The sequence below is a fragment of the Anarhichas minor genome, unplaced genomic scaffold, assembly GCF_050575085.1.
Source record: "Anarhichas minor isolate MPS153535 unplaced genomic scaffold, ASM5057508v1 ptg000025l, whole genome shotgun sequence".
NCBI lineage: Eukaryota > Metazoa > Chordata > Actinopteri > Perciformes > Anarhichadidae > Anarhichas > Anarhichas minor.
In genome coordinates this window covers 6,051,182-6,078,371 of record NW_027466471.1, presented here as the reverse complement: position 1 = coordinate 6,078,371, position 27,190 = coordinate 6,051,182, and the positions used below count along the sequence as shown (strand labels likewise).

General features: G+C 40.8%; 2 protein-coding genes across 4 annotated transcripts in view; both read right to left on the bottom strand.

Moving 5' to 3' along the window:
* Window positions 1–6,114: 6,114 nt before the first annotated feature.
* LOC142957372 (creatine kinase U-type, mitochondrial) lies at window positions 6,115–12,078 on the bottom strand. 3 transcript variants are annotated; one of them, XM_076099151.1, is made up of 10 exons: window positions 11,350–11,483; window positions 9,620–9,784; window positions 9,253–9,451; window positions 9,072–9,167; window positions 8,745–8,966; window positions 8,556–8,641; window positions 7,640–7,763; window positions 7,235–7,369; window positions 7,017–7,142; window positions 6,115–6,231 (listed from the first exon to the last, which is right to left on the bottom strand). In XM_076099151.1, exons 2-10 carry the CDS (start codon window positions 9,763–9,765, stop codon window positions 6,115–6,117), a joined length of 1,251 nt encoding a protein of 416 aa, XP_075955266.1. In that variant the 5' UTR covers window positions 9,766–9,784; window positions 11,350–11,483. The 3 variants fall into 3 exon arrangements, with proteins under 3 accessions (XP_075955266.1, XP_075955267.1, XP_075955265.1); XM_076099152.1 differs by lacking the exons at window positions 9,620–9,784; window positions 11,350–11,483 and adding an exon at window positions 12,042–12,078 and having other exon boundaries at window positions 9,253–9,446; XM_076099150.1 differs by lacking the exon at window positions 11,350–11,483 and having other exon boundaries at window positions 9,253–9,525; window positions 9,610–9,765.
* A 2,893-nt stretch (window positions 12,079–14,971) lies between these two features.
* rasgrf2b (Ras protein-specific guanine nucleotide-releasing factor 2b) overlaps window positions 14,972–27,190 on the bottom strand; it is a 45,743-nt gene continuing 33,524 nt past the window's right edge. The window contains exons 17-29 of the mRNA XM_076099503.1: window positions 26,328–26,791; window positions 24,597–24,722; window positions 23,921–24,010; window positions 22,925–23,031; window positions 21,466–21,578; window positions 20,945–21,005; window positions 20,241–20,344; window positions 19,362–19,446; window positions 18,791–18,988; window positions 18,275–18,354; window positions 18,055–18,172; window positions 17,904–17,972; window positions 14,972–17,133 (exon numbers count right to left, since the gene is read on the bottom strand). Of these exons, the coding sequence (XP_075955618.1) occupies window positions 17,041–17,133; window positions 17,904–17,972; window positions 18,055–18,172; window positions 18,275–18,354; window positions 18,791–18,988; window positions 19,362–19,446; window positions 20,241–20,344; window positions 20,945–21,005; window positions 21,466–21,578; window positions 22,925–23,031; window positions 23,921–24,010; window positions 24,597–24,722; window positions 26,328–26,791 (1,708 nt within the window). The 3' untranslated portion in view covers window positions 14,972–17,040. The remainder of the gene's footprint in view (window positions 17,134–17,903; window positions 17,973–18,054; window positions 18,173–18,274; window positions 18,355–18,790; window positions 18,989–19,361; window positions 19,447–20,240; window positions 20,345–20,944; window positions 21,006–21,465; window positions 21,579–22,924; window positions 23,032–23,920; window positions 24,011–24,596; window positions 24,723–26,327; window positions 26,792–27,190) is intronic.

Here is a 27,190-nt window from a genome sequence, read left to right as displayed (position 1 = left end):
CATGTGCCTTGGTCAGTGCTTTCAAAGCATGTGTAACTGCTAAGCCATTCTGCACTGGTACAGCACCTATAGCCTGATTTGGATGCTTCATGTATCGATGGTTTCACTGGCTGCTTGACATCCTAGCTTCTGAGTGATGTTTGTGCCCTATTCACAAGAGTATCTTTGATGTTCTCCCCGCTTGCATTTCGTTCCAGTGCCTGTTCGTCCCATGTGATTGGAGAACCCATATTCATAGTGTTTGAAAACTTTTGAGGAGCGCTTGGGAATAAACAAGCACAGAAGTTGAACCTGGAGCAGATTGAGGAGGACTTTGCGGTGCACAAGACTGACATTCAGACAGCTGATTAGGCCCTACAACATTTTTGTCTGGACCAACGCACAGCTATACTATGTTCTTATTGTGAAAATGATGTTTTATCATGTCATGAACAACACGACTCCAGTATTTGTTATATGTATTTTACATGCTTGATGATGACAAATTAAGATTGTAACCATTTACATTCATAAATGAGCATTCATTGGTGAAAACACACTCATGTGTCCGTTGCTCAACATATTAACTTACCAGTTTATATGTGACCTCATCTCTGTGGCTCCGTGTACCTCTTTAGAGAGCATTAACTCAATCTACTTCACAAGTTCAAATCAGCAACTGACCCCAGAGCAAACATATCACAACACATTATATACGGTATATTGCTCACACACTACTTGTACAGTGTGTGATTAATGCAATGCATCAGAGTCTGTTATGACTTACAATCTAAAATGTGTTGTACAGCACTGCATCTATTCAGGACCATTTTAGGAAGTATCAGCTGTTACATATAAACAAAAACAATGATAGACGTTTAGTTCATCAATTTGATACTGCTCAGTTAATTGACAGCATGACTCATAAAGCTAAATTTACGGCAACTGAGTGTAGAGATCCTAATGTGCAATAGCTCTTTTTTTGACATACTGATTAATATGTAATATCCATATTAATACACTGATTAAATCCTTAATGAGCAGAATAGATTAAGTGTAGGTATGTGGGCGTTTACCTCCAGTTATTGATGACATAAAGCAATATTAACCACAAATATCAGAGAATGGCTGTCTCGAGTGCTGTGAACTGTGATGAATACAGTTTACACAGGAGAGTTGTTTTCTTCAACTGGAGTGATTGCATAATGGTTCAACTCCAGTTGTTCTCTTGTGCCTTTTATTTTACAGAGCACATTATTATAAGAGTGACTGAACAAAGGAATATGAGTTCATATGCAGTCACTGTGTAATAAACTGCTTTGAATAGAGATGATAATCAGCTGGGTGTGGTCCTGAGGTCACTTGGTGATTTCTCGGCTATGACTTCACTTTTCAAAAATGTCCATTAATTATATGCTTGCAATATGTTTACCCCAGCAAATGAAACTGTGACCCCTGGCTGCCATTGGGTTGTACACTTTAAAGAATTGGTCTGCAGGTTTTAATGTAACATTTTCTTATTTTACATCAGTTATAGCTGTTATTTTGTAGTCTATTTTGCATACATGCCTAAAACAATAGACTGCCAAAGGTTGAAGTACCTAACCCTATCCCCACATGGACTACATTAAAACCAATGGTTGATAGTATTCTGATCCTATACTTAATTAGTACTAAAAGTACTAATAGCACTCGAAAATACTCCACTACAAGTAAAAGTCCTGCATTGTCACTTTAGTAAAAGTAATTACAATCAAGAAAATGTACCTATAAGTATGACAAGGAAAAAAATGATTGATGCAGAAAATCCTTAATATTATCAAAAATAAATTTAAATGATTGAAAGGAAAAGCAGCAATTCTTCACATTTGTGAAGCTCGAACCATGCATTAGAATTAGTTTGTAACTAGTAACTAAAGCTGTCAGACAAATGTAGGGGAGTAGAAAATACAATATTTCCCTCTAGGATGTGAGTCGAAGTGTAAAGTGGCATGGAAAGGAAATACTCAGGTAAAGTACAAGTAGCTCAAATTTGTAGTTAAGTACAGTTGAGTAAATGCACGGTATTACAGTACAACACTGATTAATAACTATCAATACTTTTCTTTAACAGACTCTTAAATAACAAATTGTATGTAACTCAAATCAGTTGTTAAGATGAAATTAATTTAATTCATATCTAGAGTATATGAACTGATAATAGACAAAAACATGCTTCGCAAACAAATCTTTGTGGACCTGTTTACAAGATACATATTTTACTTACTGAGAGTTTCTGTGCCACCTTTTGATTTCTCCTATACTGCCCTCTACTGCCTGCTTTTAATAACTACACACATGGCGATGCATGGTAATGGTATACTTCCCAATTGAAGTATTTTGCAAACAAATTGTCCTTTCCTCTGAAATGCAGCTTATGTAAATAAGCAAGCTATGCCTTGTTGGTTGGTTTTGTAGGATTTTAGATATTTTTAAGAGTAGCAAAAAGACTCTGGCAGTATGCAGTCTGAAGGAAAAACAATATGCAGCAAAGCTGTTGTTTAAATATGAGCACAGTTGGCATATTTTTCAAAGGAATCAACATTCATTTTGTAACACCAATTAATCTAGTACATTTCATTCTATATATTCACAAACATTTCAAAATGAACTGTTCAATGTGGGAGTAAAAGATAAGAGGAAAATATACCATCAGAATAATCAAGGATATGCAGGGCTATCAGTACAATCAAAGATCACCACTACCTCCAAAGTTCTTTGATTACCAGGAAGTTCCGTCCACGTTTGAACACTCAAAGCATCACAGCTGATTTTTACAGCATGAAAATGCAAAAATGAGCCAATTCACTCCTCAAATGAAGAGTGTAATGATGGATAAGGGTGCTAGAAGGAGAGGGACAACGACTCCAGCGTGTTTAGCTCCATTACACAGGTCTTCAGCGCAGCATCTAACACCCACGGAATCTACGTTACTGCACATATCACTCCTCATGCATTCTTTGGTGATCATATTTTCAGCAGCTGCAACGGCGAAAGACAATAAAAGTTCCATTAAATAAAGATAAAACATGGGATAAGTGTCGAAGAATTACAGTTCGGACAATGTAAATCGCACAATAAAGAATAATAGGACACAATAAAATCATAACATATTATCAGAGCCACATGTTGTAAATTCAACTTGCCAATGGTGGTGCTGCAACGGTCGTAATGTTGAGGACAGTTCCACACCTGAGTGCAGGTGCCGGGGTTTGCGCTCCAGCAGGTGAAACACTTTAACCCACACACTGCAGGCAAAGGAGAATGAACAATGGTCACAATGGCCGACAAGAATAACATAATTTCTGCCTTAATTTCTGTTCTGCTGATTGCTCATGTGCTGCTCTTACCTCCTGACAGCGTCATACAGATGAATGCCAAAGATACACACAGCCTCATGTTGAGTCTTTGATCAAATGGGAAAGCTCACAGGATTGAAGACGCGTTGATCCTCTGATGTCAAATGATCCACTTAATTGTGTGTTTTATAGTGTCAAAAGAAAACCCCCCCCACAATGACCACATTGTCTAAATAACAGCAACTTATTATGTTTGGGCATTTCGCGTTAGGGGAGTGTCCGCCAGCCACCCTGTTGATCATTTATTTGTAGTTGATGGTTTTCTTCAGTTCCACCAAGTTCAGTTCCACCAATTTATCATCGATTAATTTTTCAAAAGAAATCCAGTATCAGAAAGAGTTTGCTTAACTTGAGTTGAAACAACACATTTGTCCCGTATGTGTGCAAAGCATTCAACCAAAACACTTGAGCTGGTCTGTGGTGAAGCTGAGACTGCAGCTGCCACACCTGGAAATGTCAATGTGTAACTAATCAATGTTTACACGGCTGAAATGACCCTGGCAGAATATTCACATCCTAATAGAAATGGCCTCTTGTAGGCCAACTATAGACGTACTGCATATATGCTGATGATACACTTCAAGTGATAAGTGAAAATCACAGTTAAGCACTATTGGTTCTGTGTGTAGTACCATCTGACTATTCACTATCCCTGCTCAGAAAATACAATTTTAGCACCCATCTGAATATTCCAAGCCTCATTCAGATTGTAATAATTGCAGCATTAATGGTTTACTAACACACACTCATATACACACACAGTTTTCTGAGCTCTTGTCTTGTCGTCGTGTCGATCTCTAATAGCATTAATAGATCTACGTCATTAATCTGCTGCCAGAAAGGGAAGAGTGACTCATAAAGACTCTCTGAGCAGCCGGATTTAAAAGGGCCAATCACCCAAATAGTTAAAACACCAATTTCTCATGGCAGGATGGCTTTATTTATAAAGTATAATCCCCACTTCTTCTTGCCTAAGCATGTAAGTAACATTCAATTAATGTTAACCAGCCACCTCGGTTTGACCTGTCTGGTGTCTGTTGGTAATGAGCTTGGCCTGATTAAAGGCCTTGTATAGGAGGCAGGTAAGGTGTCAATGCCAGGTTAACCACCAGCTACCGAGGAGTTATTCCTCCTTTGGGTACTCTCTTATTCCATTATTTTTATTCCTAATGCTATTTGTTTCTTTTTCATAGAAGAATATACAACTACTTGCTGCAGTAACCGTGGCTATAGTCCTCTTTGTGAGTCAGGACAAGCAGGGGTTGAGCACTTAATTATAGAGTTGTAGAGGTCGTGACATTGTTGTCCAATATAGCTCCGTCTTATTAAATTTGGCACTCGGCCATGACTTAATAACAGCATCTCTGTCTGAGTAAGAGAAGGAACAAACATAGCAGTTGGAGGTGTGACTGTACTTTGTGTGCACCTGAGTTGTGCTTTCTTTTCTGTTCGAGCTAGATTTAGCTCTGTTTTATTATCTTGTTATGCATTAGTTTACCGAAATTAGGGTTTTATGATACTCTCTAATAATGTAATGATATTTTACTTGTCAAATTTCTAATTGCTTTTGGTTAAAACAAAATTCAGGAAGGCTGGATCTGATAGACAACCAGTGGTAAAAGTATTCAGATCTTCAACTTAAGTCAACGTACCAATACAAGAATGTAAAATAATATTCCATTATATGTAAAAGTATATAACCTTAAATAAGAAAAAGTATTATCAGCAGTTGTACTTTCAGTATGAAAGGTAGAATTACTAGTTTTGCATAAAAGCAACCCCTGTGACTGATAGTGACGCATCAATATAGAAGCAGCATTGTACAGCAGGTCTATGGAGCGATGATAGTTTAGGTACTTTATAAACCGTCTCATCGTTAAGTCCTTTGGTCCCATGGTTCCCAACATGAGGTTTGGGCCCTCTCTAAAGGATCACAATATGAATTTTGGGTGTAGGAAAGAGTAGGAAAGAGGTAAAAACTAACATATTTGTATTGATCAATGGGGGATTTCCCTCTAATCTTCCCTTTTTTTATAAAATATTGGAGAATTTAGCTTCAAACTGTTATTTTGTTTGCAACCACAGAGGCTGTAACGCCACCAGAATTGACCCTTCGCTAAGTCTCACCCTCGAACGCAGACTGGACAATCATAGTGTAGCATCGACCAGCTCTGACCAGGGTCTGACAACTATACGAGTCTGCTCCACAGACTCTCATGCAATCTTTCATTGATTTTCTTTAAGCTACTTTTGTGGATCTGGAGCTACTCATGGTTAAACGCTGTGCAAGAGTGATGGAAGGAGATATAAATTTCTAAAACGTTTTAAAAACCTGTGGAGCTAACATTAGCAGAGTCATCATAGCACAACATAGTGCTAGCGTTAGCACTTCTTTGCTGACATCATAGATATTTCCTTCAAACTCATTTCGTAGACCCTTTTGTATGCTTGTCTCTGAAATAGCTTTTTTGTTTTTCCAAAAGTTAGATCATATTTATTTTAGGGAGTGCAGTAAGCTCTGTGGTAGCTTAGCATAGGGTCAATGGTAAAACAACAATACAACTCGGTTCATCAATAGAGTTTATTGTGTTTAGAATATTTGTACATGTAATTCATTTATTGCGCATGTAAGTAAGTACAACGCTATACATGCCGTGAATATCTTGTAGGACCAACAGTTTAATGAACAGCGGTTGGAGCGCCTGCACTATTCCAGGATTCCCAGCTGAGGGGACCCTCACTTCCTGAACTGAAGGATGGGGGAGGGGATCTTGATGTCCTGCCCCTTCTCCAGCCTCTTCTCACACTCAATTAGGTAGTTAATGCCGTCAATCACTAGTTGTACCAGTTCGACCTGTGGATGCATGGAAACTAGTGTCAACAATCGCATGGTCAATGTGAATATAGTTGTTGATCAGGTTCAGGTGACATTTAAATATACAGTATAGCATGTTATCCACTATGGTCCCAATATTTAGCTACCTCAGTGGTTCTTCACATGTATCGCTGAGGCTCAGAGGTCTTCAGGATTTTGCTAAATATTATGAAGATAAGAACTACAGAAGCAAATGTGAAATCTGCTGATTTGACTGCAATAAAGTGAGCATATTTTTTAAACCAGTAACACTGCACTAGCACTTTTTCCATTACATGGCAGGTAGTTGAGAAACACCTTTGTCTGTTTATAAACTGTCTTTAAATTTAAGTTCTCTGCAGTTCTCTGCTTTGTGTTGTCCACTAACTATAATACATAACCTGCTGACATCTGGCAAGTTCAACTAACACCAGGGGATTTTTGCTCATTGAGTTCAGTCGTTCAGGCAGGGCTTCCTCTGCTTGGATGTGATTGGCTTGGAGTCTAATCACAACCACCCTGACCTTTACTCTCTGTGACTTGGTAGCGCTTGGAGGCCGTCATCGCAGCAGGAGAGGCTCAGCTCAGGAGACAGAGTTTCTTTTAATCTCAACCGGCACATCCCTGCCTGGATTACGGATTAAAGAACAGCAGTGGGTACACTTATTCACAGCACCACACCTGCTGGGATGTCTGCTGTCCTGTGTCTGACTCTGTCTCTCCTTACCTGCTGCTCATTTCTACTTTTACTTCAGCTGCTGACTTAACCCCCTTGAGGTGTTTACCTCTGACTTGCCCAGACGGTCGAGGTTGGAGATGTCGACGGTGTCTCCCGTAGCAGCCGTGTCGACGCCTCCCGTGCCTCTCTTCTGTAGCCTCAGGTTATCCAGGATCCTTTTAAAGCGAGGGTCCTAGATCATAAACATCACACAAATTAAAATCATTTTTCAGACGGGAGAACTACAATGCGGGAGGGGCGCGTGTGGTGTGTTTCCTGCAATACCCTGCTGAGGATGGGCAGGCGGATATGCACACCGGCCCTGAGCCCAGTGCCGAGGTTAGAGGGGCAGGTGAGGACGTAGCCCAGATGGTCATTCCACATGAACTCCCAGCCTCTCTCCTGAATTAGATGCTCCACCTACAAGGTAGAGAAAAAAAATATTTATACTTTACTTTACTTTTTGGAACACATATTTAAAATATGGACTGGAGATGAAATATTTTTGATGTATTAATTCTAATTCATATGTTGTTTTTTATACTATGCTTTTGTAAAGTCTTTCCAAAGCTATACTTTGCACTAAGATAAACTGCATGGATAAGGATTAGTTATTTGGGGAGAAATAAGTTGTTTTAAAAAATCTGCACTGGGCCATGTTTGTGCAAGAAGACATAGAGGCATGTGCACCTGTTTAAGACCTCTACAGAACCGTTCAAACACTCTCTTCATGTTTCCTCCTTTCTCCATGGATATGATCCTTGTGTGGTCCTCCTCGTTGATCCAGATTAAGAAGTTCTTCTCGTTGTTGTGCCTGAGACAATCAGGAAAGCAGACTTAAACTCCATTTCAAAGCTGAGTGATCGGTATCCATGTTAGTACTGATCTGCTGATATAGTTTAAACTTGAAGAGGAGAGTGACATTTGATCAGTGCAGAGCAGCTGTTTGGAAAGCATGTTAAGAATAAATTAAGGAAATAAAATAACTTATCAAAAAAAACTATTAGTTTGGGTCTGGAGGAGCTGCAAGTGCAGGTTTCAGGATGCTACCAGTGATCTATTAAGCACTGCATGAAAAACACACATGGGAGTCTTGCAGTGAGTAAGTCTGCTCGTTGTTTTCTGGGGATTTACAGCCTTCCAGCAATGGGGGGGCACACAGTGTTTTCTACATGATCTGTTCTTACATACTTAACAGAAAAACACTGTAATCTTATTCAACCGTATAATCCACTTCTCTCCAGTCATATTGGTCCTGTACTGCGTGGTGGTGGTGCTTCATGGTGTCTGATGTCAGACACTATTCCTGTGTCTTTCCTAAATAACCCTTTGTATCCAGCAAATTAGTAAATGTCTTCAAATACGACACTGATAAAACTCCTGAAAATAAATTATGGGCTGAAGATGGTCGCAGATTAGCAGTTGTCTTATTTGTGTTTCTATTACTGTCTCCCCAGCACAAACCAAACACTAGTGATGGTTGTGAATGAAACCTCTGAGACAGATCTCCTAAAAAACTGCGTCTAGACCAACTATGCAGGGACTACAGCTGAGATTAAAACAGCAGAATGCTACTTCTTCTGGACTGAGTTTCTCCTAGTCTTACCAGATCCCACGAGCATCAGGCCAATCTCTGGCCATCCCAGCCGCCGTGAGCAGAGGTGACACAGGTTTATCAAACAGGAGGTGATCCTGATTGGCCGGTAAAGGGACAGAGGGGACATGGGATGGCAAAGGTCATCAAAAAAAATAAGTACAGAACCTTGTCTTTCAGTGTGTGTGACTGTGCACTAACATCAATCAGCTGTTGCTGCTCTCTGTCAGACATCTCCCCCAGGCTGTAGTAGCGACCGCTCAGGTCTCCCTTCAGGCCGGACAGAGCTGTCACAGCCACGCGCTCCACCTCGCGGCGCTCAGAGCGCGAGCACGCCGGGGGGAGACTCAGTCCACGGATGCTACGACCGGTACGGACTCGAGATGACAGCACGTAGCGCTCATCAAACATTCCCGAGGTGACCTGTCGAGGAGAAAGCGTTTGGTCACTGTATGAAGGAGTAAAATCAAATGAACCAGACCATGTGATGCAGAGAACAAAAGACTTAAGACAATGTGCGTGTGTAACCTTGGAAGCATCCAGGTCAGTGGGGTGCTTCATCGTGCGAGGGTCGTAGCCATTGTGTCTGTCCTTGATAACAGGGTCAAAGAGCTCAGCAAACACCTGATGGAAAAAAAAACCCTCTCAGTTTTACTCCCCCCTTTTAGGAGTGAAAACACAACAACTCACTGCAAACAAGAACTCCAACCTCGTAGCTCTCCTCATCTCCTGCTACCATGCCCACAGTCTTGATGAAGGGGTGTCCAGGGTTGTCCACCCCGGTTTGGATGCATTGGTCCAGGGTCCAGTCATTGGGGGTTTTCTTGTCCCTCAGGTGCCCATAAATGGTTGGGGTCAGGGCAGCTGCCATGCAGTTGTTGTGCTTCCTCAGGTCAGGGTAATCTGCACTGTAGAAAGTTATCAACGACAAAGAAGCTTCACTACTAGTAGAGCTGTTTTCATAGTCTAGTCGTCCGAAACCCTTCCAAGATAAATGTTATTTGAAGTGCATATAGATACTTCTGCTGTACAGGTGATTATTGAAACACCTCACAAATACACTCACAGACTTGTACCTGGGTGGATAGAGCCTCGTCCTCTCAGCAGCAGCAACAATGTGGTCACTGAGAAGGTATCCAGATGCCAGTGTGCCAGCTCCTATGCTGGCCAGAATCACTGCCGTGTGACGGCCAGACATCATACGGGTGAAGGAGTTTGCCATGGTTATGTGGTCTTGTTACCTAGTGAAAGGTCAGAGGGCAAAGTTGACATTCCATCGACTTTATCCTGCCTGAATGTCACTGATGGCATCTAGATGAAGCTGATAATTGGGAATCAGATTGTTAGACTGCCCACAGGCACAGAGGAGAGCAGAATATTTGTTGTACAATAGTATTTGATTTCTCTTCTTAAATCTCACAGTGGTGAGAATATCACATTGTGTAAGATTGTAGTAATCCAAGAATTTGCAATGCACCTTTTTTATTGCAGTGAGACATTACTACATTTTTGAGGGTAGCAGTGATTGTGGATTTTGTCGTGAAATGACTACTGACAATGCTGCAGCACTTTTTGTATTTGTTGCTCTGTGACCAATGTACTCAGAAGGAAACACATTGAAGTAGAAATGTAAGTCTTGAAGTGATAAAGTTGGTGAGGATACGGATGGAATTTCCCACCGTTTGTATGCAGTTCAACAACACCTTACGTTTACATGAAGATCTATCGACACACATCTTCACAGGCATCTGCATTAACCTATCAAATGCTTAAGTAACAGATAGTGCTGCTGTCTGTGTGATGAGATTACTCTAGAAGCAGACATAAGCCTTCTGATTGGTTGCCTCAGGCGAGCCACCAGCTCAGGTGATGAGATGATTTGTGATTGGGTACTGAGAGAGACACTGACATAGCATGTCATGGCCCCTTGTAACACCTGTCTGTATAAAGATAAAGCATCTTTGCACATTTCTTATAATAGTAATTGCAGTTCTATATCTGTCTTAAGCTATGGGTCAAAATCACCCGTCACACACACCCACACAACACGGTATTGGTAGTAGCAGTCGGTGAGGTTAAGGTGAAGTGCCAGTTTAGAGTTGGCTTAAGCCCAGGACAACATATGATCTCTTCTGGCATCTTGAGCTGGTCATCTGAGTTTACACAAGATGAGCAGGAGAACAAAATAGAGACAGAGTGGGGTGAAGTGGTGTGGAGGAGAAAGAGAGAGAGAGTAAAAAATGCAGACATGTTTAAGACAGTAGGAGGGGCAGTACAGAATGTGTCACATTAAGGTCAGGAGGAGGGGTTAGAGGGTAAGAAAGACAGTGGAAAATGCAGGATTAGAGGGATCTTCATCCGAGACTATAGAAGATTAAGTGAAGAAGGAAAGTAATGAAGAGAGGCACCTGTACCCTTTGAACACTCTGAAATGAATAAAGACATGTTAAACCTGAGATTAACGGGGACCAGTTGTTGCCAGGTGGCTGGTCTCTGTTAATATCAGGCAGATTAAGATGCCCTAATGCAAGAGGCTGCTATGTAGGCTATACCGCGTGCTGTAAGTGTTTAGCCTTAGAGCGAAGTGCAAACAAAAGGCTGAGACAGCTGATGAAAAGATTAGAGAAGTCTCTTTACTTGTGCACACAAACTTATATTACAGACTATATTATAGTATTTAATGTATTATAGAATGCATTCAATTGCTTTTACTTCTCCCAGGGAAGCATGTGTGCATAAGGAGGCAGGAAACACAGACGGAGCTGCAAGAGAAAGAGCTGAGGGGTGAGGACGAAGAATCCACCACTCACCTGAGGTTTGTCTGAAGAGTGTTTCCTGCAGCTCAGGCCGGAGACGCTCGATCTGCAGAGTGAGAGCAGACTGAAGAACAGAGATGGGATCAGAGAGATGGGGACACTGGCTCAGGATTAGCCTCTCACTGGGCAACAGACAGACAATCCTCTTTCTACTGTCAGTCAGCATGTCTGCCTGCCTCTTCACACATGCACTCGCACACACACACACACACACACACGCATACACACACACACGCACATATACATACATACATACATGCATACAATCAAACTCACAATAGGCAATTTCATGTGCTCTTCTTCACAATACAGAAAAAGAGCAAAGACCTTAAATTCTTTCCTCTTTCACACACACTAATTACATAGCTCTGATGATCAGTCAGTCTTAGCTACAGTACTACTTACGGTAATTCCTGTGATAAATCAGTACAGTAAACAAAACATGGCATCTTAAATTGAGCAAGCAGATAAGGGTTTATATGGTTTATATAGTTGGTTGCACTGTGACGCTTCAGCTGGAGGGTTAGCTCTAATATTCAGTATAGTGACTCAAAAGGAAGACACCCAAAACATGCATAACTCTGTTTAACTGTTCCTTCATTAGCTGTAAGTATGGGTATATTGCATGCGCTAATATGCCTTTTTAGGCAGAACAAACTGTGGGGTCACCTTCACCTTCAACCCTGCTCAGAATATATCCTCTGTTGCAGTATGTCATGTGTGTTTTCTATGAGTCAGTGTAAAGTCCAGTTTTGGCACTGACATGGAGGGTGTGGACAAAAGCAAATGTTTCCCACTGAGGAACAATAGCACACAAACTTGGAGAGTACAGTCGTCTGCTTATACTGTAAAGGAAAACTTTTTATTCAACCTTTTAGACAACAAATTCAGCATTGCCAATGCATTGCATCTCTAATATTAGATGCCCTGTCCTTATTTCTTTTTCCAGTATTTCAAGTCCAGTATTAATCATTTTCAATAAGCAAATCAGTGAGTGTCTGTCTTTGACTGGAAAGGGCTGAGACGTCACACCCACGGTGTTGTGGTAAACTTCGACTAACTGTCGTCCATCTGTCTCTCAGAAACTGGAGTCGTGTTGGTTGATCTGCTATAAAACTCCCACTGGTCACACAAATGCTTCCGGTCATCTTCCAGACGGTTCATCAGAAGTAAAAGCTGACGGCAGATCCCACACTAACAACTTGTCACATCTCCTTGACAACATTTGGGGCGATGAATTTACAAACACTTGCTCAACTTGTCTGAGATTCACACCATGCCCTTTTTCTCTTTCACTCCATCTGCCGCTGTGTGGTTTTTCTCACATTCTTTCTCCACCTTTCCTTTAAATAGCCAAATAAATGTTTGTTGTTTTTTTAATATTTGTCTTGGAAGGATTACGGACTATACCGGTACTATGAAAACAGCTCTTTTAGTAGTGAAGCTAACACTAACTTAGTTGTTGATAACTTTCTACAGTGCATCACATGGTCTGGTTAATTTGTTTCTACTCCTTCATACAGTGACCAAACGCTTTCTCCTCGTCAGGTCACCTCGGGAATGTTTGATGAGCGCTATGTGCTGTCATCCAGCCCTGGCAGTCTCCCTCTGTTTGCCATGCTGCTGCTGCAGTACTGTCTCCCTGCAGGCACATGTCGGTACTGTTTGGTAAGCTCCTCTGAAAGGGTGGTTGGGATTGCTCCTCCAGTGCCAGTGAATGCAACATATGGTGTAGTATTGGTGAATGCAGCACCAAGCCTGGCTCCTCCCCCAACCAATTCCCTAATTAGGGCCAGATTACAAAAAGCACTTGTTGGCCTCGGCTCATTGGTCCAATCCCAATCCCCCCCTCCCCCTCCCTAAATCCTGAACCCTCAGGGACTTCACGGGAGCGTGCCTCAAAGTCCGTAAGGGTGGAGATTGGGATTGGGCCATTTTTTTGGCCCCTGTCCTCTGTCTCTCTGAAGGCTGGTAGTGATTGGTGTTACAGGTATGTAGTTGAAGTGATCTTTTAACATGGCAGCATTTTTAAATTACATACTTAGTTGACTGCCTTCTGTTCTAGCTCATGTCTGACATGTTGGCTGAGAATATTGTGTTGGAACCCCATAGTTATACTGCCTACCTTGAGTTATTCTATGTGATAGTGCCCCATACCAGGTGATGAGTATACGGTCACAACATTAAATTGTGTTTTGCAGCATGATGAGCCCTGCTAATCCCTGTTTTCCCCTTGTAGGTTCACCTGCTGCTGTTTTACAACTGCTGTTTTGCTATACTGTTAATCTGTTCCCAATTTTTTTTCATATTATATTGTTAAACTGACTGACTTTGTTTGTTTTAAAATCTTTTTGTATTGGTTCTATTTTCTTTCAGTGACACAGAGTGCCAATGTTGGGAGGCAGGGTACCCGTGGTGAGGACCTTACACCTTATGCATGCATGCAAAAGCACTGGGATATGAATGTAGAATGCTGAGATAGCCGTAGCAGGTAGGCGGTGAAGGTGCTGTGCGTTTGTCTGCTGAATGGTATCACACCTCATAGGCAGGATGGCCACAGTGCCAGGTCACATTACATGACATGTACACTACTTGTGCAGGTCTGTATGTCAGAACTTCAAGATAAAGGTTGTCAAAACCCTTCAGCAGAACTTCAGTGGAAAAAAGATAATGGCTGAAATAACTGTTGACATTCTGTATGCAAACCTCCAGTCTTAGTCAAGGTTTTATGTCATTACAGTTCTGTTCTCTGTTAATCCATCACATGTAATAGCTTTGTGTGTAGCCTGTGCAGTACTGTATATTGTTAAAATGAACGTTTTCATATTCCTGGCTTTGGCAGATGGTTGGACCACCCTGGTGCCCTTAGCAACAAGCACAAATGATTTGCCTCTGCACTTGAATGTCAAATCATCACTCCGGTTGAGGGACCATTTGATGAAGGATACGGTAACAACTGTCATTCTAGGTGGTCTACCGTCTTGTACTGTAGTTATATGCATGAACTGTGATTGGCCTTTGAAAGCCCTCGTCCAAAGACGGAATACTCTTCAACAGCAGCAGCCCGAAGAGTTCATTTTGAAGCTGTAATTCAGTTTCTTTGCAATCAGTTAACATATGTTGTGTCTCTCTAACAATCAAAACAAGTAGAGGCTTTGAACCTGTAAATAAACAGGTTCTATACTTCATAACATTCAAGGTCCGAGCATTGCATATATAATATAAAGCTCCTAAATTGTTAGCTTTCACGTGTTGAGAATGTATAATCTAGTTCTGGTGTCTGTCTTGAGTGTGTACAAGTGTGTTACAACTGGTCAGTTCTAGACAAAGGAAATATATTAATCCTTAAATTTGGTGACTTTATGCTATAGTCTTATGGTAGTCTCTTAGACCTCAGCACCAGATAAAAACCCTAGATGTTCAAGAGCATTTCAACAGAAGTTAAACTATGCTAAAAGTATTTTTTTGTCTCCCACGGTCTTCAGACTTTGGTCCTGAATTTTGAAATTTGTTGATGCACCAGAGATTGTCGGAACCCTACATGCCATAGGTAGCAGAGGCAACTTTATATCATTGAAATTATTGCACAGTCCAAGGAAATGTGCAAACACGTAAGGCATGTTGAATTTATTTCTCCCGCATCTACAAGTGAAAAATGCAAACAAATACACGGAAATGATACAATACAAACGTAGCATCCTGTATTCCCAAACCTGTGTGTCAAACAGACTTACAGTCAGAATTACAGATGCAGTGCAGACAAGTTATTATTTTTTTTTTTCAAAAGCAAAGCCTGAAAACATTTCTTCTGATCAATCTGTTTCTTCCGACGGCGCTACTTGATAACAACAGGCTCTTTTGCGGATGACACGGCCTAAAAACTATGCTTGAGCTGGAGACGAATGTGCCAGATTTGATGGACAAAATATTGTTCCTATGCCTTTTAACAGAGCCTCCTGACAGATACAGAGACAATATTGATATAGAAAAGAAGAGGGACAACGCACAGGGAGCGTCCAGTCGGACATGCACAACATGCAGCTGTTGTGTGCATGCAGGACAACTATGTTCATCATATCAGCAATACAGAAAACAAATTCTGATTATTCAAATGCTACATTTTTTTTTCACTTTCAAATGACATTGTTTGTTTTTAATAAAGTTTAACAGAGTTCTTGTGATACAAGAGCCTGGGATGCAAAACTACAATTCAACATGAAAGCAAGAGACATAAAAAGACAATATAATCAATATTCACAGCATAACAATTCAAACTATCTCTTCATCAATCATATATGTGTGGTAACTATATACAAAAATATCATAAATACAGTATCTAATGAAATAAATAGCATGGTAAAATAACGATCATACTGTCACTCAAGCGAAGCTACATCTCAGAGAGTGCAAAAACTGTCCCAGCCTACATCCAAGAGTTACACACTGGGACCTGACTACACGCGTCAGTGTCAGACAATTTGTCAAAGCCAAAGAAATCCAACAAATACACAAAAGCTGCAAAAGCTTTGGGTCAGTAGAAGTTATAACAATGCTTAAACACTAGAGGGAGATATTTGCTGCAATGACTTTACTGTTTACACTAACATGCTACTCTTAAGTCTACGGAACCTATTTTCTGAAAAGAAAAGTTGAATGAGTGAAACTTTAGTCCAATTTTAAAGTAAATCTTAAGCATTTCAAAGCAGGATTCATGTAAAACGTTAAGCTTGTGTATTGGCAACTGTGGGGAAATTGACCTACACTAGTGGAAGGCACTAATAAAGTGTTTTTATTTTGTATCATTCATGTGGACGTTGTCATTTGAGAAATAGCTTTCCATTCAGTCTTTAGGCAAAGACTACAACAGAATGCATTGTTTGGAAAATCCAAAATATATCAAATTTTTCACTTTAAATTATTTTAAATTTTCTTTCTACATTATATGTGAAGGCTTAAAGGCATTTTTCTTTGCCACACCCAGCCCACTGAGGATGCATAGTGGCTTAGAGGGTCACTCTGATAAGAGTGATGCATGCTAAGCTGAGGGTCAGGGGTCAGGTGGAAGGCCATTTAGACAGTTACATCCCAAGCTGAATACATGCAAGTTTTATGCAGTGACCATCATGACAATAAAGCAAATTTTTTTTTTTGGGGGGCTTTTGCTCCAGGACGTGGCACGGAAATGCACAGGCAACAGAACATAGACAACGGCACAGAGACACGAAAGCGGACATCTCTCTGTCACACAGTCTGTATATGCTACATCTCTGTTACATCCACTGTATTCCATCCATTCACTCCATGTGTGATGTCGTGTGCACCGCACTCTCGTCTGAGGAATGACGAGCGCACACGGCGACATGTCATTTCCTCAAAAACCCTCAGGCATTGCAACCAAAACCACCTCCTCTTGTTCTCCTTGAAGACAATCAATCCGACACTCCAACAGCCTCGTCCCCTCCTCATGCTCCCTCAGTCTCTTGTAAAAGCTTGTTCAACTGTCCTCATACTTGACTCTAAAGATATCTCCCACTTCAGTCAGTATTTCTCTTATTTCCAATTCCACGTCGCTCTCAAAACTCTCAGATTTCCTCTTGATTGATGAGATTGCGTGGGCGTGTTTCCCTTGGGGGGGGGGGTCCAGGTTTGGCAGGTTCCCACTGGCCACAAACAGCTGCAACTCAGGCAGGAAGCCTGGGCTCAATCTTCAGCGAGAGATCATAGAGTGTCTCTTCATCCATGATGAGAGTCTTATCCAGGAGGTACTGGGTCACCTGGAAAGAAAACATAAAAGGCGGGGAGAGATATTGGAAGTTTCAGAACTGCAACGCAGACGTACACATGTTTACAGCTACGGCTTCATTTTGTTCTGTTCAATTAATCTTTAACGTTAATGTTTCAAATGTTTTAGCAAGTAGATCACTAGATGGTCTTAAAAGGCTGAATGGGGATTAAACCAAAATGGCTTTGCAGTTATGCTGCTCAACTCAAATTGAATTTAGATCTCATAGTCGTCTGAATCTAAACTACTTTCCACGGTTCTGAGTGGTCCAGCTGTTAATTGATACACAGTGGATGTTAGAAGGATGACATCACCACTCACCAATCCTCTGTTTCTTGATGCAGAAACAGAGGATTGGTGATTAAAGATAGCTTCTGCCCATGTTTTTGGCTCCCAGAAACATATACTTTTCCACACTACCGTGTATCAAAAGGGATTTTCAATAATCCTTTCACAACAGCAGCAGAGACAAGCACTTCCTTAAAGGATCCGTGTTTTCTTCTTATTATAAACTCACTTCTAAACTCTACGATTTGGCTTCATAATTTCTCTAGTTTTATCTGGAAGTTTCAATTTTTTGAACCTCTGTTCACGCTTTGTAACTATGTTTTATAGCAGCTCTTAATAAATCAAGTTTATTAAATTTATACATTTATTATTCTTAAAATGTAGTGCACATTTGATGATGTTCTTGTTCCTGACAAATTAAAAGGCACCCCTATTGGGAAAAAAATATGAAATGTGTTTACAAAAAGAAAGTACCTTGGCTTGATGCTCTATTCTGTACGGAGTCTGCTGAAACTGTCGGATCTCTCTGATGATGTGGGATATCTAAAGAAAAGGTTGAATTTAACAATCAAAGTAAAAGTATACATGTACGGATGATTTGCATGTTTATTTTTTATGTGCCTACCATCCTCATTTTGGAGAAGTTTACAAGACCTTCCTCAGTAAAATTGGGCCTTCCCTCCTCAATGAAGGCCAAGTCAGTTTGATACATTCCCAGGTACGGCACACACGGAGGGTTGCAGCTGGAGGAAGAGAGTGTGAACAAATAATGTCTCACAAATTGTCTCAAAGTCAGTAAAACAAAACTCATGATACGTTTAGTGGTGTAATTTGCAATGTCTCACTTTTTCAGGGTCTCCCTCAGATTTTTAGACCTTCCCTCGGTGGACACGGTCTTCTGCAGTTTGTCCATGAGGGTTTTAGCCTGGACAAGATCACGGATACGCATTTAAAATCATTTTTTTTAAACTATCATGAACAACCAAGGACACGCAAGGCTGTTGGATTAATCCGAGATCCACTTACTCTTAAAAAAACATGACCATAATGAAATGACAAAATCAGATTTGCTTGGGTCCTGAACAGGCAGAATGGCTTTGTGGAGAGACAGACTGATGATTGTATGATTATGGTTTAATCGATTTGGTGTTCATCAGAATTGAGCGAAGAGTAGATACTAAACATTCCAGGTAAATGCCTTTCTCTGTTGTCTTTCCCTGAACTCTCTAATGGCATCAATTCTGTATACATTTGAAGACATTAGAGACCAAATAACTTTATTCTAATCCTCTATGCTGAGGTACACTTTATATACACTGGTTTTTGAGTTTACAGAGAGGATTAATGGAGAATTACTCCACCTGTTTGCTGACTTTAGCCCAGGTCTTCTTCAAACGGTAGATGGCGCTGCGATTAAGCGCAGATGTGATCTCCAGCACTCCGTTGTAGTTGTTGAGACAGCGGCAGATGTCAGCCACGGCAACCCACTTTTCTATGGAGTTGGCCCTCGAGCCCACATCGGTGTGGGTCATAATCTGTGATGCCACCAGGTTACTCATCTGCAAAAGGAAAGGATAAGATAAGGTAAGACGAGAACTGTATTGATCCCACACTGGGGAAATTAGAAATTACAGTTTACTGGAAGTGCTGAACATATAACAATTGAGGTAGGATAAAAAAATCAAGACAAAATACAAATAGAATAATATAACAACATAGTAATGTAGATAGATATGTACTTTATTCATCCCCAGGGGGAAATTTGTACATGTATACACTATACACTAGATACACATTTCACTTATTGCACTGGATAATTGCGTCTATGCTGCGTAAGGTTGTACTAGAGAAAAATATACAGTATATAAGTATGTATGTATATAGATATAGTTGCACAGGATACACACATGACAAAATACTGAAAGAGCTTACATCATTGAAGTGTTGAGTAGTTTTCATGATGTATGGCGTCCTCTCCATCTTATCAACCTTCATCCAGCCGAGCCCCAGGAACTCTCTTAGAGAGTCGGAACACATGTGATAAGTCCAAATGAGATCGTAAAGGCTAAAATACAGCACAGTAATCGCATAAGATATAAATTACATCAGCTAAAGCCTGTGACTTAAGGATATTATCACGGTCCTGGCCGGGGTTGATAACATTACTCAAACTAATTAAACACCACCAGTAAAGACAGATGCCTCATGAAGGCCGATGAGAAACTAAGAACTGAACTAGGTACGCAAGACATTGGTTGTTGGATGAAAGTCTTGCATTAACGTCGAGCCAAATATCAAGTTTTAAGAAACTACACAACACATTTCTTTCTAGTATTAACTATTTAACAGCAAGCTAACTGGGTTTCCTTATTTCTTCAACTCTTTTTTTTATTTTACAAACCAAAGAGTTGGATACTTTTTCTATCTAAAAACACATTAGATGGGGATACCATGAGGCATTCCTCCTGTGTTCGGTGCTTTATGATATGTAATGGCATGGATAAATATGTGTCAATATATAGAAGACATACAAACACATTTACACTCAAAAAACCATCATGTAGAATTGAATTACTCTTAATGTGCAACCCACCTTACCAAATGAGCAGAAGAGGAAGCTGAGCTTAATGAATGTTACGGAAATGATTTCCAGAAGCCCATTATCAAAGAATCAAATGACTAAACGCACTTTGCAAAGAATCTAAAATGTAATTGCAGGTGTTGCAGATGTTTCAAAAAGCTGATCTGATACAATCAGTTAACCACATGGCGATGTAGATCACAGTGTGAGAGTGTAATGAGAGGACTGACTCGTAAGGAATGCTCCTGAAGACGATGTGATCCAGAAGGGTGACCTGCTCGGCCAGCTCCATTGCCGACAGAGACTCGAAACACTCTGCCTTCGGACAGTCCGCCTAAACACACGGACACACACCGACAGAGAAAAACAGAGTCATAAACAAGCCCATTTTCACACCATAGCACGGATAACAAGGAGATATTAATATCTAATAAAGCTGAATGATGATTATGTTTTACGACAGTTGACAGTTCCCTGGAGAAGAGGTTGTATTTACCCCTCCTGCCTGGAGGAGAGAACAGTGGGTTTTGACTGAGGTTTTTCACATCTTACAAAAGGCAAATGTGTGAGTGATTCCCAGTTATTATTAAGATAGTAAACCAGGGGTACTCATGACTGCTGATTATTTTCATCTCTGGGAACTGGTTAAGTATTTGAAGGGAGGTGCGTATTAATGCTTAAATACCAAGGGGCACCGGCGTCATAGAGGCAATCCCATAGAGAACCACAATAATGTCCAAATTCAAATTAAAAGCTGCATCAATCACCCAGTCTGCAATAACAAAAGGCTGCAGTATCATTTCTTTTCTCTGCAGTTTACTGCTGCTCCATTGATCCAACAGAGTAATATCATATCAAAATCCTAACAATATGTTTGCAATGACGCACTTTAAATAAGTGATCAGAGGATTTTATGTGCTGCGGTTTTTCTCACCATCTGTAAGATGTCCTCTATCCTCAGCTGGGCATCCTCCTGCTCGTCTTGAGAAAGGGCACTAGGAGACAGAGGGAAATAGAACAGACTAAAGCTGAATAACATAGTAACAAAATGCAAAGAACAAGAAAGAATCGAATAAAAAAAGAGCATAATACAAAACAACAGACTAGAAGAACACATGATATAATATGACAGAACAGATTGAAATAAAATAGAACAGAACAGAAAAAAATATAATAGAACAGAGTACGGCAAATAGAAAAACTCAAAACAGATTAAGTGCAGATTAAAATACATCAGAACATAATCTAACAGAATGCAATATAACAGAACAGAATAGAAAAGAACATGGTAGAACATAACATGATAAAATAGAATAAGGAGAAGCTTCTGTGATAACTGAATAATAAATGGAGGACAATTTGATGGCAGAAACTATTGAGCTTTCAAGTGTTATATTCAAGTGCTTCACACACGTGCTGCATGTTAGTGTGCGTGTATATTTGTGTGTGCAACACCTTAGTATGTTGGCAGTAGCTTTACTCTCCTGAGGGAGCAGGTCTGGATCTCGGAGCACCTCCCCCAGGAGACAGATCACCGACATCTTCAGCTCCCCGTTCATCTCAAAGTCCTGAACACAAACACAAATGAACCTCGATGGTTGAAAGTGACATATGTAAGGAATATGTAAGGGTTCTCCAGCACCCACCACTGCATGCCTCACTTCAACTAGTACCCTAATATTGACCTAAAGCTAAACCTAATCTTAACACTCTTACTGCTTACCATCATGGCATATTTTATTTTAGACCATGATATTGATATGAGATAAGAAATGTATTTTAGGTATCTTTTTTTTTTAACTGATGTTAATTGGGAATATTTAATTGATGGTAATGATGTAGATGTTATGGTTTAAACTGTCTCTTTGTGAAACGTACTTTTTGTAATTGTTTAGGTTGGCGGACTGATATTCCAGAGACAGTGAAGTGGATGTATTACGTATACGGTCAGAGTTCTGTTGTCCAACGGTTGTGTTCCATTCTGTGAGTGAGAGGGAGTTTATGGATAAAATAATCAGATGGGACAGTCTGTTTTGAGCTAATCCAGAAAATCGAATACCTGATGTTACCAAGGTACCACATTGATGGAAAACAAATCGTTTAAAAATCCAATACTACTGTAAATGATTTGCAACATGGGCCTGGCGGCCTATGACACTATTAAAAGGACAGCTACCACAAGAGTATAAACAGTGGCAAAATATCTGGCGGTCGATACATTTATTTAGTCTCAATGTATGTATACGTATATATATCGTCATATGACTTTCTCTTGTCTCAACACACTAGTCTGACCAATCATCAGTCACTGTTGTATGATCCTTCATGTCTTCCGACTGTCCATTCCTCCTCCTGAACCCCTCATTCCTTCCAGCCTTTACACCTTCTTTTCCTCCTCCTTTTCCCTTTTCACTCCCACCCCACTTCAACTCTTGTTCAAAGGTCAGTTTTAACAAGCTCTATGGTCTTTGGCCCCCCCAGAGAGAAATGTGAGTGGGTGTGCAGTGTATGTGTGTGCGTTTGTGCTTTGTTTCTTCGTTAATAAGACAACCAAAGCTGGCCTATCATCACAGCATTTTGTGTTATTGAAGAAAAATCCATGAAACAAATCAATGCATTTAGACCTCTAAGCTGGGAGTCAAGCAATTACCGTGATATTCACTTCATTAGAGGCAACACTGGCGCTTCAGCAGAAGAGTAGGTGGACTGAGGCTGGTTGTCTAATTGATACGGCAACAATATGCAGTGTGTTTGTGTGCACATGGCTGTTTACATGCTCAAGTGAAAGCAGTGGAGCAGAGAGACAGAGAACGCATCCGACACCTGCTTTAATGAGACCACAGATTTGATCACCCCAGCAAAACAGGGGACCACACACACACACACACACACACACTGGTGGGTGCAGACAGACCTGTGAGTGTTTGGAAACCCAGTGCCGCAGCACGTTGAGAACTCTGTTAGTTGCAGCTCTTTGGATGATGAACTCTTTATCACAAGTTCTTTCAGGGTTAGTAAACACTGGAGGGAAAATTATCAAAACAAAGAGAGACAGAGAGAATATGTTATTGTTGTGTGATGATATAACATTTTCAATGATGATCTGGGCTTAACTGTATTTACCCTCAAAAGAAAAATATGTCTGATTGTAAAGTATTGCAAATTGCGTAAGTATTAAAAGTTAAAATAATGCAATCCAAAAATGCTTCATTAAAAGTATTGCACATTTTTACGGTAGTAGAAGTATTTGCAGCAAAATGTACTTAACTTTTAAAAGTAATAGTGTGTATTCTGAAAGTAGTCTGAGTTGGAATATGTCATGGCATCATGCAAACAGTGTTTTAAAGGGGCAATTAACCCAAATTGAAGTCCGGATAATCCCCATCATCCTTTGATTATCAGAAATTCTATTAATCTCGATTGCGATGGAGCAGTGACAGAAACCCGGGGAGCCCAAAATATGGACAGATCTTTTTTGTAAATAGCAGTAAATCAAACCATTTAATGTTTTATAGTTTACAGGTGGTGCTATTTCTAATGATGCACTGTAGGTTATTGTAACACAATATATATTATGAGCTGGTCATATGCTTTGAATGTAAAATGCTAGTATTCACAGTACACAATAACTACTGCTGACAGATTAAGTAACAAAGTAAACTCACTATATTTCCTTTTGATGCCTCTGCACCTTTTGAGGCCTGTATAAATATTGGTTTAAGTGATTGATATCAGATACAGATGTTTCACCATCACAAACTAAAACAAGAAACAAAAGCTCCCACTTTTGGTGACGTATTATCTTTGAAGCGCCATTGAAAACACATATTTTCTTTATTTAATAGTATGTTTGAACCTCTGTGTGTGTGTGTGTGTGTGTGTGTGTGTGTGTGTGTGTGTGTGTGTGTACCTGGTGGTGAACCATGTCCTGCTGCTGCTGTGGCAATTGCAAAGGCTGAAGCAGGAGAGACTGGGCAGCGGGAGTTCTCCCCTGACTGAACTGCAGACACACAAATACATAATTATCATCAACGGCGACAATTTCTGCCGCTGTTATCATCAAAAGGAGTCGACGCAAGAAGAATTTTAAAAAAGTACTTTCATTCATACAATCAAAATGAAATAGGAAATGTGTTAGCACTAGTGTGATGGCTATGGCTATAACCATATTTTAAAACCAGTAATTTGCATGATGTTTGTAGAAAAAACACAAATATATATTTGTATGCGAGTGTTCATTATGGATGTCTTTATTGTTCCTAAAGAAACTTCCAATATTGAACATTGTCGTTGTTGTTACAGGCACATTGAACACCATATTTTTACTCATCGTTTTTCCAACAGCCATCAAGCAATTCTCACTGTGATCATATCAGTCATCACCTTTAATATCACCAGTGAAGGTACCATCATTACGGCTCAGTCAAACAGGACCTTTTATGCCATGGTCTAGCTACTGTATATATATGAGCTTTCTGTAATAAAGATGCAGGGTCAGGGATCTTTACCTGGCTCTGCAGGGGGGCCTGTCAGTATAGGCAAATAAAACCACATACACACACACACACACACACACAAAATGGTACCTCCAGGCTGCCTGTAGCGGAGGTGTCGAGGTGTGGAAGGTGAGCGACACGGAGACATGTCTCCTGCTTCACTGCTCTGAGGAGACTCTGGGATGATTTTCTCCAGTGATGCCGACTCCAGCAGAGCTAGACAGGAGGAGAGGAATGGGACAAGAATAATCATGATGATGGTGGCGATGATGTTGATGTTTATGGTCATGGTGGTGGCCACGACTGCAGCTGCTCTTCTGGAGAGGAGAACTTTATTGCACTTAAGTTCACAGCCGTGCAGAGGTGGCTCAGTATAACCAGAGTATATCATCAAGACTTGTATTATTTCCCTGCACGTTTTTGTGTATGAGTGAGCAAGTACACGTTCAAGTCAGTGTTCTGTCCGAATGGAGGTAGACCCAGAACACGATGCAGAGATTATATATCTCACCTGGCCACCTGGGGGTCCCCCAGGAGGAGCTTGTAAACGTTGACAACTGGAATACCCTGCCTAGCCTGCTGCCCCCGCGACAAAGCCCCGAATAAGCCGATGAGAATGGATGGATGGATAGTTATCATGCACATGCACCAAAATCTCCCATAGGTGTACAATTGGGTTTAGATGTTGTGACTACAAAGGCCTTAGGCAAACAGTATGTGTTCAACACGTTCATTAAACCATTCAGTGACCCCGTTGTTCCCTGTTGTGGAAACGTCTGCATTCAATAATGTTTCTACACTCATTTATTCAGGTTTTCCTTTAATTCGTCACCCGTCTGTATTCAGCCCTCAGTAAAGTAAACACCACACAGTACCTGATTACAATGGAGCTTTACCGTAGATGCTCTTGTGCATCCTGGTGCTTTGGAGATAATGTTGTTTCATTCAAAATAATCTAGTTTAGATCTAACTTTAAACGACACAGAGCGATGACTCTTCAACATGATGTCACACTGCCAATTTGTCGGTGACAGAGAAATGCCAAGGGAAGGGTTTAGATTAACAGACAAAAAGGAAGATTTCCAAATAGCTGCATGCACATAGATACACACACCACACACACACATTAAATTGTGTGTGTGTGTGCACATGCTAATGAGGGTGTAACTGCAGCTTGTCATCGCTGTGCTGCTTCAGAGGCCCTGACACTATCTCTCTGGAGTCTGAATGGCCTGTTTAACAGCACAATTAGAAGATCTGAGCTTGTGTGGTGGGAAGTCAGCTTAGCTGACTCGAGCACACAAACGTAAGGAGATAATGATGTTTCACCAGGCGCCTGTTCTGCTGTTACAGGGAACACTTCAAACTGTGCCATTTGAGCAGTGACCTCCAGCCCTTCATGAGCATCTCAGTATGCAAATAAGGCTCTACTGCATACTGTATGTCGACATTCAATCAGTGACAACATGTCGCTTAATAAGCTAAGCACAGTGAAGTTTAAATCATCTGCCGATGCTTCACAATTCAGCTGTTACAAATAATTACAGCCATAACATTTTTGTATATTTTTACCTTGCTGATATACCCGCAACATTTTGAACTAAATCTCTGTTGCTTCCATAATGACTGTATGATTAAAAAGAACAGCAATCTTCTTTTAATATAATTTCTAGATGCAGGTCACCACTAAAACTACAAAATGTGCTATTCACTTTACAAGAAACACTGCCCTTTCTAGTTGAAGTCAAACAAATCCAGACCTGATGTTCTGTACAGTATAAATGTTGTTTGCACTGTTTTCGTGTGGAAGCCATAACTTACCTCTGCGGATGCTCCGTCTCAGTTTGCCAGAGAAAGGGTCCATCTTAGGCCCGTCCTCCCCCTCTGCAGTTGTGCAGGGACTTTGGTCTGGGGAGGAGGGAATGGGAGGAACTTGGTCCTGTGGTGACTTTGGGTTGTTGGGTGGGGGAGAGGTGGAAGGGGGAGGAAGGGGAGGAGAGGAGGTTTGGGGGGTGTGGGCAGATGTGGGGCTACTGGCAGCAGACTGGGAAGTGTTAAGGTTGACGCTGGAGTTTGACAGAGGACTGGTTAGGTCGAGCCCTCCGACCCTGGCAGTGATGGGGGAGTGGAGGGAAAGCTTTCGAGTTCGGACAGGGGAGGAGGTGCGGGACGGGATGGACAGAGGAGGAGGAGAGGAGAACTTGCGGCAGAGACGAGGAGATTTGTCGTTTATGTGCTCGCCGGCTCTGTTGTTCTGGTTGGTGGCAAAGAACAGCTCCAAGGACCTGAACGGGGGGGGGGGGGGGGGGGGGGGAATTAATTTGTTATCAAAATCAGAGGATATTTTAAAAGGATGAAAAGAAAAATGTGTAATTGAAGCAGTGAAAAAGAACAGTTTGTTTGTCAGTGTGCCTTGGAGTGTTGAAGTTTCAATAGCAAAGTCATTCTGTCAGATAGTTTTCCTGTATCAGAGGCTATTTCTGGTTTAGGATCAAAATACTGTGTATTCAGAATTCATAAAGAAATAGAAAACTCAGATTTCACACTGGGGACTTCAAGGAATTCAATGTTACATTTGGGGCATTTAGCTAATGTAGTTATCCAGACTGACTTATAATGAGTGGGCACATACAGACCAGTCAGAAAATATTACAACAGTGACACACTATGTATAGTGTTGCGTC

What these genes read in the sequence shown, in the direction of transcription:
- LOC142957372 (XM_076099150.1), bottom strand. Translation starts at nt 9,765, where the DNA reads ATGGCAAACTCCTTCACCCGTATGATGTCTGGCCGTCACACGGCAGTG. An exon ending in ATCCACCCAGGTACAAGTCT is followed by an intron (nt 9,526 to 9,609) that starts GTGAGTGTATTT and finishes TTATCTTGGAAG; the next exon opens with GGTTTCGGACGACTAGACTA. An exon ending in GCCTGCCCATCCTCAGCAGG is followed by an intron (nt 7,143 to 7,234) that starts GTATTGCAGGAA and finishes TTTATGATCTAG; the next exon opens with GACCCTCGCTTTAAAAGGAT.